Below are 19,961 nucleotides of genomic sequence, written 5' to 3'. Positions count from 1 at the left end.
AATTGTTTTTCATAAATTAATCCTCTGACTTTTTGCTCCAAATCCCAGGATTTTGCCTATACAAAGTAGTCACATACTTTATTGAACAGTTTGGATCAAATAAATCTGATTACTTCCACAGGAGAAATCTCAGCATTTATTCAATGGCAAGTGATACAACTGTGAAGAGGGAATAATAAGCCTTCTCATTTCATTAGAGAAAGTCATTGAAAGTCTATTGGATCTATTTTTGATTTACTAATCTGAAGCCTTCTAATTTGGGCTGGGCTACAGATTATCCTTGTATTATATATGGAAACAGGATTTGTTAGATAAATTAGCCAAAATTATGCTGGATATATTTAACCTACCTCTAACAATAAACTTTTAAAGAACTTTATTATTTTAACTATATACAAATATATAGTTACAAATTACTCATCTATTAAATTAGGCAGGCCCAAAGAAATCTCTATTTTGTTAGAACTAAGTGTGTTAGGACTTGCCAGAGCTTGTGACCCACTGACACACTCTTTGAGAACACTGAGTCATCTTCATGCCTCAATGAAGCATAGAAACATGAGGTTGAATTTAGCGAAGGTGAAAGTAATTAACCTTTCACTTAAAACCTACAAATTATTATGTATTTATTTATCCTAATTCAGTTTCTGAATTAGTGAAATCTGATTTTAAATGTGAAATAAAAATAGACTTTTGTTCATTTAATTTATATAAATAAAAGGGACAATTTGAAACTTTTCATCAGATGCAAAATTGAAGCAAGTTTTGTTAACTTACAGAATTTGTTACTTTTGTAAAGTGATATTTAAATGTATCAAATCAAAAATCAAGTAAGTAACGGCAAGTAAAAGCTCCAACATAGTAGTCCTTTTCATAGTAATATTTATCATTCTAATTTTGAATCATTTAAGATTTTACAAAACTCAAATTGTAGGAGATTAAACATAGCATTTACATGCTAAGTATCTTTAGTCTTGAAAACAGGAAATCTTTACATTTGATACAATATCTTTTGAAGAGTGAAACCATGATTTTGCATGATAAGCTCTATACTCAGAGCTTTGACTTTTTCTTGTCTGTTTTCAACTTTTAACACTGAGGCTTGCCTTTTGCCAAAATCTTACTCTCTGTTTTTATGTGTCTGTATCACTCTCTCAATTTTCCTTTTTTAAAACATTCTTCATTTCCTTAAATCTATTAAGCCTCTTGATTTGTGAGGCAAATTCTGATAAACACAACTTGATAATTTCAATTGCTTTGCTGAAATAAGCATGTGGCTATCTAGATCTTCAGGATCAAATTATCTCCCTGAAGGTGGCTGGAAAATAATCATTATACTAGGATTTGACATAGGGTATCTGGGGGTAAGGATGGAGGGAGATAAGGAATGAAAAGGCAATAAATCAGACATGAAAAATGTTTTTATAAGTGAAAATTTAAAAATTTCTTTGAAATGAATGTTGTACACACATATATAATCACATTCTTTTTTTCTCTCTGTATACATGAATATATATATGTTCTTTGAAACAAATCACACACATATAAATAAGATATATGATTTTATATATATATATATATATATATATATATATATATATATATATTTAATGATTCATTTTAAAGTTTTATATATATACATACCTATATGCTACATTTATATTAAGAATGTGAACATATATGTGATTTATTTCAGGTAAGTCTTAAAACCATATAACATAATTATATATGTTTGTGTATGTGTATATGTGTGTGGAAGGAGAAACAGAGAGACAGAAAGACAGACAGAGGGAGGGAGGAGGGTATGAGGGATAGTACACAGGATATTTAGCTCCTAGGCAAATGCTTATGTGTTTGAATAGCTGCTATTTTTATCATGGAAAATTAAAGCTGGAAGGGATCTTAAAAGGTTTTTTGGGGGTTTTGTTTTTGGTTTTTTTGGTCTAACACTCTTATTTTGAGATGTTTTCAATTTTTCTTCAGTAGTACTACAAATTGGAGTTATTCAACAAGGTTAGGGATGTGTGAGAAAGGAATCTCCAAGTAATTTAAAGAATCTGACCCCTCCTGAAAAAATCCTTTTAAATATAGTGGGCAGAGCTTACCTTGGGCACTACTAGACTTCAATTCTGACACTCTTTGTTTTCTCTCTGGTATCTCATCTTTTCACTCCACCCAGATACTCAGTGCTTGCATGTTCTCTCCTTTTTTACTAGTATAAAAACCCTGACTCTTTTTCCTTACCTTAAGTTAATGTCATGTTACTTTTCTCAGGATTGTCAGTAAGGTAGGGGGTGAGGAGGGCAGTGGAGATGGAGAATAGGGATGAATTTCTAATTATGGAAATTCTGACATCAGAGTGTAAAATGTTCAGACATGATATCCCCAAAATTCTTAGTGCTTAAATTGTACTAAGACTTTGGGGGATAATCTGTATAAATTGTGAGTCTAATTTTTATCAGATTAGGGAGGAAAGTGTCTCAAAGTCCCTTGCAGTTTGTTTATGTAGCTGATAACTTTTGCCTTATAGTTAGTTAGCTTATACTTATACTTAGCCCAGAAAGTACCTCCCCATCCTCCAAAGAGGCAGGTTTGAGACCATTTGCCTGTATGAGGAAACTGTTGGGGAAACCCAAGTTTGGTGGGAATTCCCACTGTTTCTATGGTAGTGATGGAATCTAAAATTACCTGCTTGGGTAATATTGAGAGAGGAGAGAGAGGATTTCTAACTCTGCCATTTCTGTAGAAATTTCAGCTATCTCCAGCTATATTTGACTGCAGGGAGTTTACCTGTCTCCTCCTCTCTCCCTTCCCACCCCATTCTACCCCTTAAGGATCGAAAGCAAAACTTCTGACTTGGCAATGGTGTCAGGTTCAAATGTTCCACATACGTGTTCAGGCCTGTGATCTCACAATCGCCTGGCTTGCTTCAATAACAAAATCTAACTTTGTAAGCTGTCCTGTGCTGTAAGCAATTGGAAAACAAGTTACATTATTTCAGTGATCTATGCTATATATTGACAATGGAGGTCGAGAGTTTTTAGGGTCATTAGCTTTAAAAGCACATGTGGAACACTTTATAGTATGGCACCAGCAGGCCCTAAATGGAATGTCATTCAGTTAAGGAATTTACTTAAGTTTTGATGCAGACAAAATGAGAATATTTTAGAGATTTTGATAGAGATAAAATCAAAAATGATTTTAGAGATATTTGTCCAATAAGTTATATGTCAAATTATGTATATAATAACATATATATGTACATAATATACTTATATGTGTGTATGTATCTCTCTGTGTGTATATTGAGTACATACATATGATTGGGACCAGACCTTCAATTTTATTGTAATGGAATTATTGATGAGAAAACTCCTTTACCAAGACAGACCAATACCTTCTCTTCAAAAGCTCTCAAAGCCACTAAAAAGATCAAATGACATGTAGCCAGTTATGTGACAGAGATAAGTTTTGAATTCAGTTCTTCCTGGTTCTGAAGCCATCACTCTATCCACTATACCATTATATTGCTTATCAAATGAGAGTCATAATTGTTTGTGACATATTAAATTCTGGGAAAAGGAGTATGTTTTGGCTGACCTATACTGTTCAAAATAGCTTTACTATTTATCCAATTACACTAAAATTTAAATAACTATTATTGTACATACCTTTAGGGAGACCTGTATCTTGAACAGGATATTTTTCTGACTGTACAGCAACAAAAAGAAAAGCTGAATTAGTATGAAGATATTCAATAATCAGATAAGGTTAAGATAAACTAGAATTATTTGCTAGGAGAGAAAGATATTAAAATTATATTTTAAGCATTTTGCTTAGAGATTTATCAACAGCAGTAGTTTATTTACTACTATCAATTTTATAGATGATGAAATGATTGTACACATATAACCTATATCAAATTGGGAGAAAGAAGGAGGGAGAGATAGAATTTGGAACTCAAAACTAAAAAAATAGTTAAAAATAGTTTTAACATGTAATTGGGAAAAATAAAAGAAATTAGGGCTCAAACAAATCATGTAATCTGTCTAATATAACAAGAAGTTAAAGAGAGTAGAACAAATGTTCCTAAGATCCTAATTTTGGCTCTGACCACTAAACATACTTCCTCTCTTCTATAAAGTATTACTCCATATCTTGCTTCCTATATTTTACAATCTACAACCCATTTAAGAAGCACTTGTTTCATATGAGATTGTTATTACACATTTTCCCATTATATAAATAGAACAGAAGGCAATATGGTGGCAGAAAGGAAAGAGTCCATACAAAATATGGAGTTGAACTTCCTCAATTCAAATCCTGCTTCTTTCGCTTACTATCTATATGCCTTTAGACAATTCCTGGAAGTTTCTTCATCTGCAAAAGGAGGGAATTAGACTATATGGCTTCTGAAGCTTTTTCTAGCTCCATAGCTATAATATTATGATCTTAGTTTGAAGGTTGAAGTGGACTCAATTTGGAGTAAAAGGGTTCTAATCTTGGCTCTATCATTTACTATTTATATAACTAAGGACATCTAAATGATTCTAGAGTAAGAGGAAGCCACCAGAATTTATTGTATTAGAGGTTGCCACAATCAGGAAAATTATTTTGTTAGTTCAGGATAGCTTGGGTTGGAGGTGGGAAAGAATTGAGGCAGGAGATGTGGTGGTGGCTATATGAGTTAGGAAAGGACAGATGGGAGAGAATTGTGAAGGTGGATTTAACAAGATTTGGCAAATAACTGGATATGTGGGATGAGTGAAACAGAAGTCAAGAAAGGAATGGAGGATATAAAAGGAGGTGGCTGGAAGGATTGTGGTAGTCACATAAAAAGGGAAGTTTTGAAGGGGATATGTGGAAATGAGTTCTACTTTGGATACATTGAGTTTAAAATGTTTATAGGACATCTAGTACAAAATATCCATCAGGCTGTTGGTGATGCAAGGCTGGAGCTCAGGAGAGATATTAAGACTGGATATAACCTAGATATCATCTGTGTAAAGATAATAATTAAATTAGTTGAAGCCTGTGAAAGTGAGAGAGGGAAGAGGAATGAAGAGAGTCTTGGGGAATACCCACAGTTGAGGGCATAGTGTAGATGATAAATCAACAAGGGAGTGTTCAGAGAGGCAGGAAGAACGTCAAGAAACAATATTGTTATAAAAACTTAGACTGGGGAGAGAGTACCTAAGAAGAGAGGGTCAAGTGCTGTAGAGGGTTCAAGAAGAATGAAGACCAAAAAAAGAGATCATTATACATGGAAATTCAGACATGTTAAAGAGAGTATTTTTACTTCAGTGATGGAAGACAGAAGCCAGACTGAAGTGAGTTGAGGGGAAGAGAGGGCTTAGACATTAAATAATTTAGCCTCTCTGGAAAGTCTTTCTCATGAGTAAAATGAAAGATTTGGACTGGATAGTTTCTCAGGTCCCTCTCAGATATGATGCTATAACTTCATTTCATAATTTCTATATGCAATTCATTCCATGCTGAACAAACATTTGAGTGCCTACTACATATATGTGTATATAAGTATATATGTGTATGACTACACACATATAAAATATGTTACATATGCATTATGTACATATATATATACATACACATATAAATATATCCATAGCACCACATCAGAGTGACAAAGAAGTTTCTTTAAACATTAGATAAAGATTTATAATCAACACTTAATTATTAGTACCAATGGAGAGGAGTTATAAAAGTAGTTATTTTAATAATTAATTTTAAATTAAATTAAATTAATTCATATTTCCACAACACACCATATTTTAATAGTGCTTTGATAGTTGCAATGTATTTTCCTCACTACCACCTTATAAAGTAGATAATGAAAATATTATGATACTAATTAAAAACACTGAGACTCAGACTGGTTAGGTAGGTGACTTGTTCAAGGACATGCTTCAAGAAAATATAGGAGATAGAAGTCAAACCTAAGTCCTTTGATTCTATTTTCTTCAAAATGACTTATATGTATCAAAATATTCCCAGCAGCTCTCTTCTCAGAGAGGAAGAATTGAAAATCAAGAGGATGTCTATCAATTTAGAAATGGCTCAATAAACTGTGGTGTGCGTTTATGATGGAATATTGTTGTTCTGTGGGAAATAATGAACAGGATGCTCTCAGGAAGAAAAGGAAAATCTGGAAAATCCTCCATTTCAAGCTGAAATGTACTATATATAAAGCAACAGCAAAATTCTGGGATGACAGCTGTGAATGACAGCTATTATTAGCAGTACAATCATGCATGACTACTCTGAAGTACTTATGTTGAAAAATCCTATCCATACCCAGACAGAAGAGCGCTCTCTCTCTCTCTCTCTCTCTCTCTCTCTCTCTCTCTCTCTCTCTCTGTCTCTCTGTCTCTCTCTGAATCTCTCTCTCCATCTCTCTCTCTCTCTCTCTCTCTCTCTCTCTCTCTCTCTCTCTCTCTCTCTCGCTCTCTGTCTCTGTCTCTCTCTGTCTGTCTCTTTCTCTGTCTCTGTCTCTCTTTCTCTCTCTCTCTTTGTCTCTCTCTCTCTGTCTGTCTCTCTCTGTCTCTGTCTCTCTCTCTCTCTGTCTCTTTCTCTGTCTCTCTGTCTCTCTCTGTCTCTCTCTCTGTCTGTCTCTGTCTCTGTCTCTCTCTCTCTCTCTGTCTCTCTCTTTGTCTCTGTCTCTTGTCTCTCTCTTAATTTTTCTTAGGGTTTTAAATTTCATTAGTGTGGGAGATCTATGGTTTTTTGTTTTTTATTTTTACAACTTGACTTTTGTGGAAATGTTTTGCATAACTTCACAAGTAGTATCTTAATTGTGGGTGGGGATAAGGGAGAGAACCTAGAACTCAAAAATTTTAGAAAGAAATGTAAAAAAATTGTTTTGAATGTAACTGGGACAAAATATTAAATAAAAAAAATCTTAAACTTCAAAAAATCTTAAACTAAGAAAAATAAAATTTTAGGCATTGCTAAAATTGCCTTTTCCAGGGGAAAAATACAGATAAATTACTTTCTTGCATTTCCTTTAATAATGAGGAATTCTAGGCAAAGCAAAGTATCTTTTTTTTTTTTTTTTTTTTTTGCTAAAAAGGCATTTTGTTAATGCTTGAAGTTTATTTCTTATTTCTTATTGAAGTTTTATTTCTTATTGATTAAGTAATAAATATAAACTAATCTACTTCTTCCAGATAGTCTAGCATGAAAAATGTTAACACTGGATAACTTTAGAGGGAATTTCAAGGAAGTTTACGAGTACACTGTTAATGGAGCTTTTAAAAAATCTATATAAAAAAGAAAAACAATAATAATTTCCTAAGACAAAGGGAATGGGTAACAGATAAATAACAATATTTATGCTTTGTAAATAAATATAGAATGGAAATTTTTTTAAAAAGAAAGAAAAATTTTCCTCACAATTAAGCCTGGTTAGGAGAAATAGTTATCTCACCTCTCATCCCCACCCACATTGCCTTTTCTTCTAATTCTAGCTGAACTTGAAAATAACATGAGTCAGTTGGTAAAAATGCTAACCCATTAGGGAAAAATAAGGCAATGAAAGTTGTAAGAGCAAAAATCAGTGAGAGAAAAAAATCTATTGGCCTCAAGTATAATTTTTCCCTCTTCCTAACTTCCCGGTTTGGGGCACCACTATTTTTAAAATTCTTGTTGGATCCTCTTTCTTTCACCCCTTAGTCCAATCACTTGATTAGTTTTATTCATTCTACCTCTAAAATAAACCTTGCTTCTCTCCTCTTCTCCCTCACAAAGCCATCTTGTTAAAGTAGGCCCTCAATACTTCCAATGTAGACAAATTTTAATAGCTTTTTAATTAACAGCTTTCTGGTCTTTAGTCTCTCCAATTCATCCTCCATAAAACTTCCAAATTGATCTTCCATAGCTACAAGTTTGAACACATCACTCCCATGCTCAAGGAATCCTAATGACTTCCTTTTGCCCTTAAAATAAAATGCAAATCCTTCCCTCTGTTGGGCTTTTAAACCCTTCCACAATCTGTAGCCAAATTGCTTTTCCAAGGATACTGCATCATCATTTCTGTTATGGATGGTGTGTTCCAACCAAATTGGCCTGCTTACTATTCCATGATGGGATCATAGATCCAGAGTTGGAAGGGCTATCTAGTGTAGAATCTTAGGCTCTGAGACAGACAAGGAAAGTGAAGTTCAGAAGGGTGGGGGAGAAGGATGATAGTATGAACATCTCTGTGTAGTAAATGACAAGCAGGATTTGAACCCAGAACTTCTCCAAAATTTGTGCTTTTTCTATTATGCTATGCTGTCTCTCTATTCACCCAGCACCACACGTGGTATACTTTAAGCACTAAATCTATGTTTGTTGAATTGAATTGAATTTTTCTCAACATCAGTTTCCCTGTCTATAAAATGAAGACAATATAAGCTGTTATATGAAATAATACATGCTGGTTGTAATGAAGCTCTAGTAAGATAAAGAATGAAAAAATTGCTTATAAATCTTAAAACTCTATATAAATGTCAACTCTCATCATCACCATCATCATCATTATTTTAATTTATTTTGTAGTAATCCAGTCTCATGATTTTCTTTACTAATACTCATTAGTCCTGAAATAGAAATGGTTTGTAGAAGTTACCCAGGAATGATGATTTAAAGATTGATAGATGAGGAAAGATCAAAAAAGATACTTCTTAGATAATTATTTGGTAAATTATCAAAGTGGCCAAAGATAGTATTCAGTTGGGTATGAAGGTTAATAAAGGTAGAATGGGTTGGCTAAAGGAAAGACTTGGGATAGGTGGAGGGACACAAAGTTGCAATAAAATCAAAGAGTAGGTACTAAATGAGTAAGACTGGAAGAGAAGAAATATTAAGAAAGGCTTTGTTTGGAAATAGTATTTCAAAGTTATAGGTACCACTGATGCAATTCCATGAGATGACTGAGATCTACTACAGAATAATACCATGGGAATGAAGTGGTATGGAGACAATGGTATAATAAGGATTTTATGGACCTCAAAACACAAAAGGCTATTGAAAGACAGTTATAGAGGAATGGTATGATAGCAGGAGAGAAGCATAAAATAAAGCTCATCCAATTTTTCCTGGCCCTGAGAGTCAGAAATACTAGGAGAATGAATATCTTTCAATGGAGAAGGTACAGAGCATTTAATGTCAATCTAATGAGCCCATGTCAGTTAAAGGAAGGAGATATAAGGAATGTGGTTGAAATATATAAGAATGTAGGAGTGTTTGCAAAAGATTAGTGTTAGAGAAGGTACAGTGAATATAAACAAACTGGTTGTATCAGTCTTTGATAGGGATGAACAGGAGTTCAGGAAAATGCTGCTAATGGCATGCCATTTACCCCTAAGGTGGAATGACTAAATTATGACAATAAGGAATTAGAACAACAGAAGAAATATTGGTGTAATATATTCCACAGGCAGATTGCAGTCATAAGGATTCATGACAACTTAGCATGTACCAGAATTCTAATAAGGTCTTCTAATTTACAAAGTACCATATAAATCAAATCTGATTACCACAAATTCCAAGTCACTTCACAGATTGCCCTACTTGTTGTAATAGGATTTTTGTTTCAAACACTGGCATCAGTTGGAATTTAGGACCTTTTTATTGTAATAAGAATAGGAACCATACCTTTGATTTGATTGTTATATGGAACTCTGGATTAGAGCAAACTCCCTCAACTAATTTAGATCGAAATAATAATAATAATTAGTATTATAGTTAGTATTTATATAGTGCTTTAAGGCTTGTAGAGTGCTTTTATATCTATTTGATCATTTGATCTTTACAACAACCCTATGAGGTAAGTGCTATTATTATGCCCATTTCACAGATGAGAGAACTGAAGTTGAGAAAAAGGTAAGATCTTAATTCAGATATTCCTGATTCCAAGTCCAGCAGTTTATCCACTGTGACACCTTTCTTATTGTTGTTTGGTTGTGTCTGAACCTTTGTGACCCCCATTTAAAAGCCATTTCCTTCTTCAGCTCATTTTACAGATGAGGAAACTGAGGCAAATAGGGTTAAGTTATTTGCCTAGGGTCATAAAACTAGTATCAGACATCAGATTTTAACTTAGATCTTGTTGATTCCTTAACTGTTGCTCCAACCACTGTGCCACTTATTTCCCTTTTGTAACATCTGGCTGCCTCTTATAGTCTTATAGAGTTTTCCAGAGAATGAGAGATTAAGGGATTTCTACGGAATCATTGAGCTAGTAAGTTTCAGAGGCCTTCCAGGCCCAAGACCACTTCTCTATCCACATTTGTTGTAATAGCACTTTTTAAAGACTAGGTTATATCTGAGTAGATTTTAATCTTTTATTTTGTGTTTTTAAATCATTTATTCTAATCAGTTTTCTTGACCTTTAAAAACATATAACAAGTACATTTTTATTTCGAAATGTTACTAGAAGTTCTAAATAACAGATTTAGTAAGGCAGTCTCAATCAAAAATGAATAAGCCCTTATCTCTATATGCTTAGTATTTAAGAATTATGCCAAATACAGAAGATAAATGAGATTTGATAGAATTAAGAATCCACTAATTATCTGTATGTGAATGATTTTAATCTAAAGAAAAGAAAGGCTTATTGGATCAGGGTGTTTGAGGTAGGATAAAAAGTTTTCATGGAGAAGGTGAGATATGAATAGAGTCTAGAATTTTGATAGAGAAAAGGGATGAGGGGAAACCATAAAACATATGTAAGTAAATAGATAAAGAAGAATGAGCAGTGAGTATATTAAAAACAGGGATGAAACTGGTCTGACTTAAGAGCACAGGTAGGCTCTGTGTGTGTGTGTGTGTGTGTGTGTGTGTGTGTGTGTGTGTGTGTGTGTGAAGTGTAATGGGAAATAGATAGGTAAGCAAAGGAAAAATCATAGATAAATTTCAAAAGTTCTCCATAGGAATTTAACTATAGAGCTATTGGAAATTTCTATAGGAAAGACTCATAGAATAGTCAGATTAGTAGAAGTGTGCAGGGTATAATGTATGGATGAGCAACTGATGTAATACTTACTAGGAGACTGTCATGGTAGAAGTAGAACAAGAGGTGATAGCAATGCAAATGAGGAAAAACAGGATCTGGGATACATTTTAAAGCTATAATAGGACCCTGAAAAATTGAATGAAAGTAGGCTCAGAGGTGTCAAACACACAGACTATGGACTGCTCAAGTCCCACCATATTCATAATTTAGCTCAGCTCAGATTAAAACGTAAATGGAAAATATTTAACAAAACATACAAAAATGCAATAAAACACAGGTAATGCTAATATGTATTTTTCCAAGTTATTATCTAGCCCATAGGAGTCTTTATGTATGGTTTAATGGCCTCTGTATCTATTTAAGTTTGACCCCACTGGATAGGAAAATAATAATTCATAAGAGATAAATCTAAGTTTTCTATCTTGATAGACTATAAGAATGGTGATGGCATCAAAATTCTGCAATCTACTTTTTTTTAAAAATAAGCATTCATTCTGCAGTGTATTTTTAATAAAAGACAAGTAACAAACAAAATGCTGTCAGAGATTTGTCTTTAAATACCTCCTATGCTCCCAAATAAAATAAAAATATGTCCTTGGATACATCATATGATCCATATATATTTAACCTCATCTTCTACTCTTCTAAATTTATACTATTAAATAATGATACTTGATGGGCTTTAGAAGTGGTAAGAGTCTTAAAATGCATTTTGAATCATCAAGGAAAGATTAAATCATATTTGAATTAATTAATTATTTAATTGTAATTTTTATTTATTATTTAATTATAATTAATTAATTTAATTATAAATTAAATTATATTAGTTTAGTGCTAAGGGTATTTTATAGTATAATCATTTTTTTTAATTGGCAACCAAAACATAAACAAACAAATAAATAAATAAATAAGAAAATTGGCAACCCATGTGTGGCAAACTTGAATTGACCACATATTTAGTTAAGCATAATACCTTTTTCTTTGTTGCATATTATATTCATAGTTAGAAACAAATTAATTTTTTCTAAGGCATTTGCTATGTTATACTTATTTTCATGCCCACATAATAGAGACACTGTAGTAAATAAAGTCAAAAGAACATCAGATTTGGAGTCAGAAAACATGCAATTTAAGTTTCCCATCAGCCATATCTTAGCTGTGTGACCTTAGGCTAGTTGCTTAATTTTTCCAAGTATTAATTTCCTTCCTCATTTGTAAAATGGAGATAATTATACTAAAACTATTTGCCGCAGAATGTTGTTAGGCTTAAATGAGATACTATGTTAAAACCCAACCAAATCTTATGTTACATTCCAATCAAAAAGCATTCATTAAGTACTTATTAAGTGCACAGTACCAAGTGCTGGGGGATATAATCTGTCCTCAAAGAACTTATATTCTAATAAGAATAAATAAATGTAAGTAATTTTAATATTTCTGCTAACATACCTAAGAAAGGATAGTACCAGTACTATTATCTAAATATTAAAAAATGGATTTATCAATAAAAATTATAATGGGATTAATTATTGTTCAAATAACTTACTATTTAATAAAATACATTAAGCATTTATTAATAATTATTAATATTAATATTAGGATAAGAATATTATCCTAAGAGGTCATAGGCTTTGCAAGACTTCTAAATGGGTCCATGACACCAAAAAAGGTTAAGAATCTCTTGTCTAGAATGTCATTATAGCTATTTCCCCCCTTCTACAATGAAATTAATTTATAACAGGATTTCTAGATACATCTGTTTTATAAGTATGTAATAACATAAACCATAATTAGTTATTTCCTGTATGTGGGCTCAGTTTTAAGTCTTGAAGGGGAAAATATCTCCTATATCACAAAGTATAACCTATTTGATAAGATGTTTATCTCAAGAAAATAACATTTTAAGGTTCTTAATACAGTACTGAATAATGAACCAGTTGAAATCAAATGACATTTTCATTTAAACAAAAACCACAACATACCATTTTAAATGATAAAGTGCTAGGATCAGTATCTTCTACTGGTTCTCTCGTGGCATGATCTGTAAAAATAAACATAATGAAATTTAATTTCTGATAATGATTTTCAAGATGATGTAGGCCCTGAATCATATTTTAAGCCATTTTTCCTTCAGAAAGGATATATGAAAAAAGAAAGAAAGAAAGAAAGAAAGAAAGAAAGAAAGAAAGAAAGAAAGAAAGAAAGAAAGAAAGAAAGAAAGAAAGAAAGAAAGAAAGAAAGAAAGAAAGAAAGAAAGAAAGAAAGAAAGAAAGAAAGAAAGAAAGAAAGAAAGAAAGAAAGGAGGGAGGGAGGGAGGAAAGGAAGGAAGGAAGGAAGGAAGGAAGGAAGGAAGGAAGGAAGGAAGGAAGGAAGGAAGGAAGGAAGGAAGGAAGGAAGGAAGGAAGGAAGGAAGGAAGGAAGGAAGGAAGGAAGGAAGGAAAGAAGGAAGGAAGGAAGGAAGGAAATAGAACACATAGCATAGTATAAGGATAAAACCTGGAAGACTGAGGTTCAAATCTTGCTTCTCACAAGTACACACTCTGTAATCCAAGACAAGACATTTAACTTCTAAGGGTTCTAGACAACTTTGCAAGGTTAATTTCTAATTGGAAAAAAAAAAAAAAAAAAAAGGTGTTGGCTTGTATTGGAAGATGGAAATTCCTCACCCAGGAATTTCCTATACTGATAAATAACAGGTCCCTCTCCCATCTCTCCTGAAACCAAAAGAAGAAATGGGTTTAATATTAATTGGATAACTACATTTTTGAGAATTTTTCATTTCCTTTTATTCAGTTTAATTATGCCATTCCCCCTGGAATATTTGGCTAACTAAAGCCTGTTTCCTATTAATATTAATCTCACCTGGCTAAAACCTGACTTATGGAATTATAGTATTAAGAAATTTTACATTCCTGAGATGAATTCAAAAGGGAGGAAGAAAGAAATATAGCATCTACAAAATTTTTTAAGCTCTTCCAAGGAGACTGAGCTAATTTTGTTTGTGAAAGAATTTCTCTTGCACTCAACTCTTTGCTTATCTTTGTGACATGTACATCTTTTTCCTCTCAATTAGCCCTTTGTGACTTCTTTATTGTTTTTTCTTTTCTTTTTTTTTTTTTTCCCTGAGGCTGGGGTTAAGTGACTTGCCCAGAGTCACACAGCTAGGAAGTGTCTGAGACCAGATTTGAACTGGGGTCCTCCTGAATTCAAGGCTGGTGCTCTATCCACTGCACCACCTAGCTGCCCTTGTGACTTTAAAATGTAGCCTTGCAATTTTCTAACTGTAGGATTTTGCAAACTCACTGTTTAAATCTGTAACTGAGTCTGTTTATTAATTTGTATAACTTAGTTGATCAACCTTAATTGAGAGAAACATAAGATTAATGAATCTGTTTGATTAGCTAGGGTGACTTTTATGCATATAAAATTGTGATATGTTAAAAAATTTATTTCTCTGTCTCTCTGGCATAATTTTCTCCAAAAAGACCTTGTTTGCTCAGGGTTAATTTTCTATCTCCTGAACCTGTTCTTAAGTATATTAAAACTTAGATTTTAATCTCTATAGTTTTTGCATTATTTGGCAACAGTAACCTATAATGCAAACTCAAAGGGAAAAGAGTTTTCACATTAAGTTAGATAAAAGAAATTGCTAAAATAAATAAATAAAACTTTAGGGCAGATTATTGATCAAAAAAAAAGTCCTATAAGTCTCTATATAATCAAATACAGCCATATATTTTGGGGATATATAGATGTGTATTTGTATGTATATGTATATATGTACACACATATACATATATAAAAGAGACAGAGAAGAGAGAGAAACATACATGTTGTTTAAAGATAGATTACACCCCCAACCAAAAATTAAACTCGAAATACAAAAATTAAAAGGAGAAATCAATAAAATTGAAAGTAAAAAAACTATTGAATTAATAAATAAAACCAAGAGTTGGTTTTATGAAAAAGCCAATAAAATAGATAAACCTTTGGTAAATTTGATCAAAAAAAAGAAAGAGGAAAATCAAATTGATAGTCTTACAAATGAAAAGGGGGATCTTTCCACCAATGAAGAGGAAATTAGAGAAATAATAAGGAGTTACTTTGCCCAACTTTATGCCAATAAATTTGATAACTTAAGTGAAATGGATGACTTTCTCCAAAAATATAGGCTCCCTAGATTAACAGAGGAGGAGATAAATTGCTTAAATAGTCCCATTTCAGAAAAAGAAATAGAACAAGCTATTAATCAACTCCCCAGGAAAAAATCCCCAGGGCCAGATGGATTCACATGTGAATTCTACCAAACATTTAAAGAACAATTAGCCCCAATGTTATATAAATTATTTGAAAAAATAGGGGATGAAGGAGTCCTACCAAACTCCTTTTATGACACAGACATGGTACTGATACCTAAACCTGGTAGATCGAAAACTGAGAAAGAAAATTATAGACCAATCTCCTTAATGAATATTGATGCTAAAATCTTAAATAAGATATTAGCAAAAAGACTTCAGAAAATCATCTCCAAGATAATACACTATGATCAAGTAGGATTTATTCCAGGAATGCAGGGCTGGTTTAATATTAGGAAAACTATTAATATAATTGACCATATTAATAATCAAATTAATAAGAACCATATGATCATCTCAATAGATGCAGAAAAAGCATTTGACAAAATCCAACATCCATTCCTACTAAAAACTCTTGAGAGTATAGGAATAAATGGATTATTCCTTAGAATAATCAGGAGTATATATTTAAGACCGTCAGTAAGCATAATATGCAATAGAAATAAACTGCAACCTTTCCCAGTAAGATCAGGAGTGAAACAAGGTTGCCCACTATCACCATTACTATTCAATATAGTACTAGAAACGCTAGCCTCGGCAATAAGAGCCGAGAAAGAGATTCAAGGAATTAGAGTAGGAAATGAGGAAATCAAACTATCACTTTTTGCAGATGACATGATGGTATACTTAGAGAACCCCAAAGACTCTGCTAAAAAACTACTAGAAATAATTCAAAATTTCAGCAAAGTGGCAGGATACAAAATAAATCCACATAAATCCTCGGCATTTTTATATATCACTAACAAAATGCAACAGCAAGAGATACAAAGAGAAATTCCATTCCAAACAAATGTTGAGAGTATAAAATATTTGGGAATCCATCTACCAAAGAAAAGTCAGGAATTATATGAGAAAAATTACAAAACACTTGCCACAAAAATAAAATCAGATTTAAATAATTGGAAAGACATTCAGTGCTCTTGGATAGGCCGAGCGAATATAATAAAGATGACAATACTCCCCAAACTAATCTATTTATTTAGTGCTATATCAATCAGACTCCCAAGAAACTATTTTAATGACCTAGAAAAAATAACAACAAAATTCATATGGAAGAATAAAAGGTCAAGAATTGCAAGGGAACTAATGAAAAAAAACTCAGAGGAAGGTGGTCTAAGTGTACCTGATCTAAAGCTATATTATATAGCAGCAGTCACCAAAACCATTTGGTATTGGCTACGAAATAGACCGGTAGATCAGTGGAACAGATTAGATACAAAGCACAAAAAAGGGTACATCTATAGCAATCTAATCTTTGACAAACCCAAAGATTCCAACATTAGGGATAAAAATTCATTATTCGGAAAAAACTGTTGGGAAAACTGGAAATTAGTATGGCAGAAATTAGATATGGATCCACACTTAACACCATATACCAAGATAAGATCAAAATGGGTCCATGATTTAGGCATAAAGAGGGAGATAATAAATAGATTAGAGGAACAGAGGATAATCTACCTCTCAGACTTGTGGAGGAGGAAGGAATTTATGACCAGAGGAGAACTAGAGATCATTATTGATCACAAAATAGAAGATTTTGATTACATCAAACTAAAAAGTTTCTGTACAAATAATACTAATGCAAACAAGATTAGAAGGGAAGTAACAAATTGGGAAAATATTTTTAAAAACAAAGGTTCTGACAAAGGTCTCATTTCCAAAATATATAGAGAACTGACCCAAATTTATAAGAAACCGAACCATTCTCCAATTGATAAATGGTCAAAGGATATGAACAGACAATTCTCAGAGGAAGAAATTGAAACTATATCCACTCACATGAAAGAGTGTTCCAAATCACTACTGATCAGAGAAATGCAAATTAAGACCACTCTGAGATACCACTACACACCTGTCAGATTGGCTAAGATGACAGGAACAAATAATGACAAATGTTGGAGGGGATGTGGGGAAACTGGGACACTAATACATTGCTGGTGGAGTTGTGAAAGAATCCAGCCATTCTGGAGAGCAATCTGGAATTATGCCCAAAAAGTTATCAAACTGTGCATACCCTTTGACCCAGCAGCGCTACTACTGGGATTATATCCCAAAGAAATACTAAAGAGCGGAAAGAGACATATATGTGCCAAAATGTTTGTGGCAGCTCTTTTTGTTGTAGCTAGAAACTGGAGGATGAATGGATGTCCATCAGTTGGAGAATGGTTGGGTAAATTGTGGTATATGAAGGTTATGGAATATTATTGCTCGGTAAGAAATGACCAGCAGGAGGAATATAGAGAGGCCTGGAGAGACTTAAATCAACTGATGCTGAGTGAAATGAGCAGAACCAGAAGATCACTGTACACTTCAACAACAATGCTGTATGAGGATGTATTCTGATGGAAGTGGAAATCTTCAACATAAAGAAGATCCAACTCACTTCCAGTTGATCAATGATGGACAGAGGTAGCTGCACCCAGAGAAGAAACACTGGGAGGGGAATGAAAATTGTTAGCACTAATATCTGTCTGCCCAGGTTGCATGTACCTTCGGATTCTAATGTTTATTGTGCAACAAGAAAGTGATATTCGCACACATGTATTGTACCTAGACTATATTGTAACACATGTAAAATGTATGGTATTGCCTGTCGTCGGGGGGAGGGAATAGAGGGAGGGGGGGTAAATTGGAAAAATGAATACAAGGGATAATATTATAAAATATATATATATATATATATATATAATAAAAAAAAAAAGATAGATTACAATCTGGATATGGATTTAAACCCTGGTACATGTGAATCTGAACAGCTAAATTGCACAGTGTATAGAATACCAGGCCTGGAGTCAGAAAGATCCAGTCTCAAACACTTACTAGCTCTATGATCATAAGCAAGTCATTTAACCCTGTTTGCCTCAGTTTCCTCATCTGTAAAATGAGTTAGAGAAGGAAATGGCAAACTCCAGAATCTCTGTCAAGAAAACCCCAAATGAGGTGGAAAAGAACTGGACACAACTAAAATGAATGAACAACACAACCAACAAATGTGAGTTTGCTATCAAACCTGTTCCTTCCTATTCTGAACCCATGTTAATTCCCTGTAACAAGTTTTTGACATTCAAAAATACTTATTAAAATGCTAGATGGACAGTATTTTTGTTAGGAATTCTATGCAATTTAAAAGGATACATTATCTGCCCTTAAGTTTTCATTCAATTCACTCAATTTCATATTTATTAAGTCCATCCCAGGTGCTAAAGGCACTATGTTATGGCGATAGAAAGATGAAAAATGCTGTAGTTTTTTCCCTCAAGAAAGTTACAGTCTAATGAGGGTGGGGTGGAAAGAAGATGACTATATATTTGATGGTGGAATGCAATGAGGACAAGGGAAAGAGCTAGAGAAAGTTACATAAGAAATTTGAGGGTAGAGAAGATCACTTTGGGAGGAGAGATTAGGAAAGACTTTAAGGAGGGGTATAGCATCTGAGGTAAATATTGAATGAAGAGAAAGAGGAGAAAGATTTCAACAAGGGGAAATGTGTAAGCAGTGCATTTTGAAGCAATAGAGGGCAAAATGATACTATGGAAGTACTGATAATACAGTTTTTCTGGAATGTAGAGGTTACAAGGGGAATAGACTAAAACAAGATTCTAATTAGAGTCAGGTTGTAGAAAGTCTTAAGTGTCAGGCAAAGTAGCTTGTATTTTACCTTCTTTACTTTCTCAATCCCCTGGCTTCTAAACACAACCACTCAACTGAAATCGCTCTCTCCAAAGTTATTAATGATCTCTAAACTGCTAAGTTTGCCAAGCTTTTCTCATTACTCATCTTTTTTTTAACCTCACTGCAGCTTTTGACACAAGTGACCACATCCTCCTCCTAACATTCTCTTCCTCTGTTGTTCTCTCCTTGTCCTTCTCATACCTTTTTGACCACATGCCCTCTAATATTCTTAGATGGACCATCAACTCACAGGTCTCTTTATCCTAAGTGTTCCCTAAAGATCTACCTTGATCTACCTTTTTTCTTCTCTTGCTCTATTACTCAAACCAAGAACACTCATCCAGAACTCTTAGTCTTTATCAACTGATATTCACAGGCCACCATTCAGTGACTCATCAATTCAGAAAGTTAAAGTTAAATGTCCCAGCAAATGAAGAATATAGAGATTGTTCCAATATTTTGCCATGTGATACCACTGTTGCAGGCATTTAGGATTTAAGTTTAAGTTAAGATGGTTATGTAGAGAATTAAACAATACTCTTAGAGAGTTCAACAACTCCCAGAGATTCAAGTATCATCTCTATGTGAATCACTTACTTTTGAATTGTAGTCTTGAATCACAAACTGAATCTCCCGGTAGTCTAGGAGGCATTCTCAATATGTTCAAAAAATAATTCCTCTTTCAAAATCTACTCTTCTAACAAATGTCTTGATTTCTATTGAGGGCACAACTATCCAATGTAGTTCAATGGGTAAAGTTCTAACTGGAATCAGAGGCCCTTGAAGAACCTGTTTCCTTATCTGTAGAATAAACAGGGTTTGAACTAGGCAACATGGTACAGTGGAAAGAACATTAACTATGTCAGAGGTCTTGGGTTCAAATTCTTCCTCTCACACTTACTACCCATGTGATGGTG

At 33.3% G+C, this 19,961-nt stretch overlaps 1 protein-coding gene across 4 annotated transcripts in view; it reads right to left on the bottom strand.

The window, feature by feature from the left end:
- EDARADD (EDAR associated via death domain) overlaps positions 1-19,961 on the bottom strand; it is a 98,512-nt gene that overhangs the window by 58,362 nt on the left and 20,189 nt on the right. For 2 of the 4 annotated variants that reach the window (XM_074262469.1, XM_074262470.1), the window contains exons 2-4: positions 13,000-13,058; positions 11,048-11,143; positions 3,672-3,711 (exon numbers count right to left, since the gene is read on the bottom strand). In XM_074262469.1, coding sequence (XP_074118570.1) covers positions 3,672-3,711; positions 11,048-11,143; positions 13,000-13,058 — 195 coding nt within the window. The remainder of the gene's footprint in view (positions 1-3,671; positions 3,712-11,047; positions 11,144-12,999; positions 13,059-19,961) is intronic. The other 2 variants (XM_074262471.1, XM_074262473.1) reach the window with 1 other exon arrangement.

This window comes from Sminthopsis crassicaudata, chromosome 4, assembly GCF_048593235.1.
Source record: "Sminthopsis crassicaudata isolate SCR6 chromosome 4, ASM4859323v1, whole genome shotgun sequence".
NCBI lineage: Eukaryota > Metazoa > Chordata > Mammalia > Dasyuromorphia > Dasyuridae > Sminthopsis > Sminthopsis crassicaudata.
The sequence above is the reverse complement of the archived record's forward strand: the minus strand, read 5'-3'. Positions and strand labels throughout refer to the sequence as shown.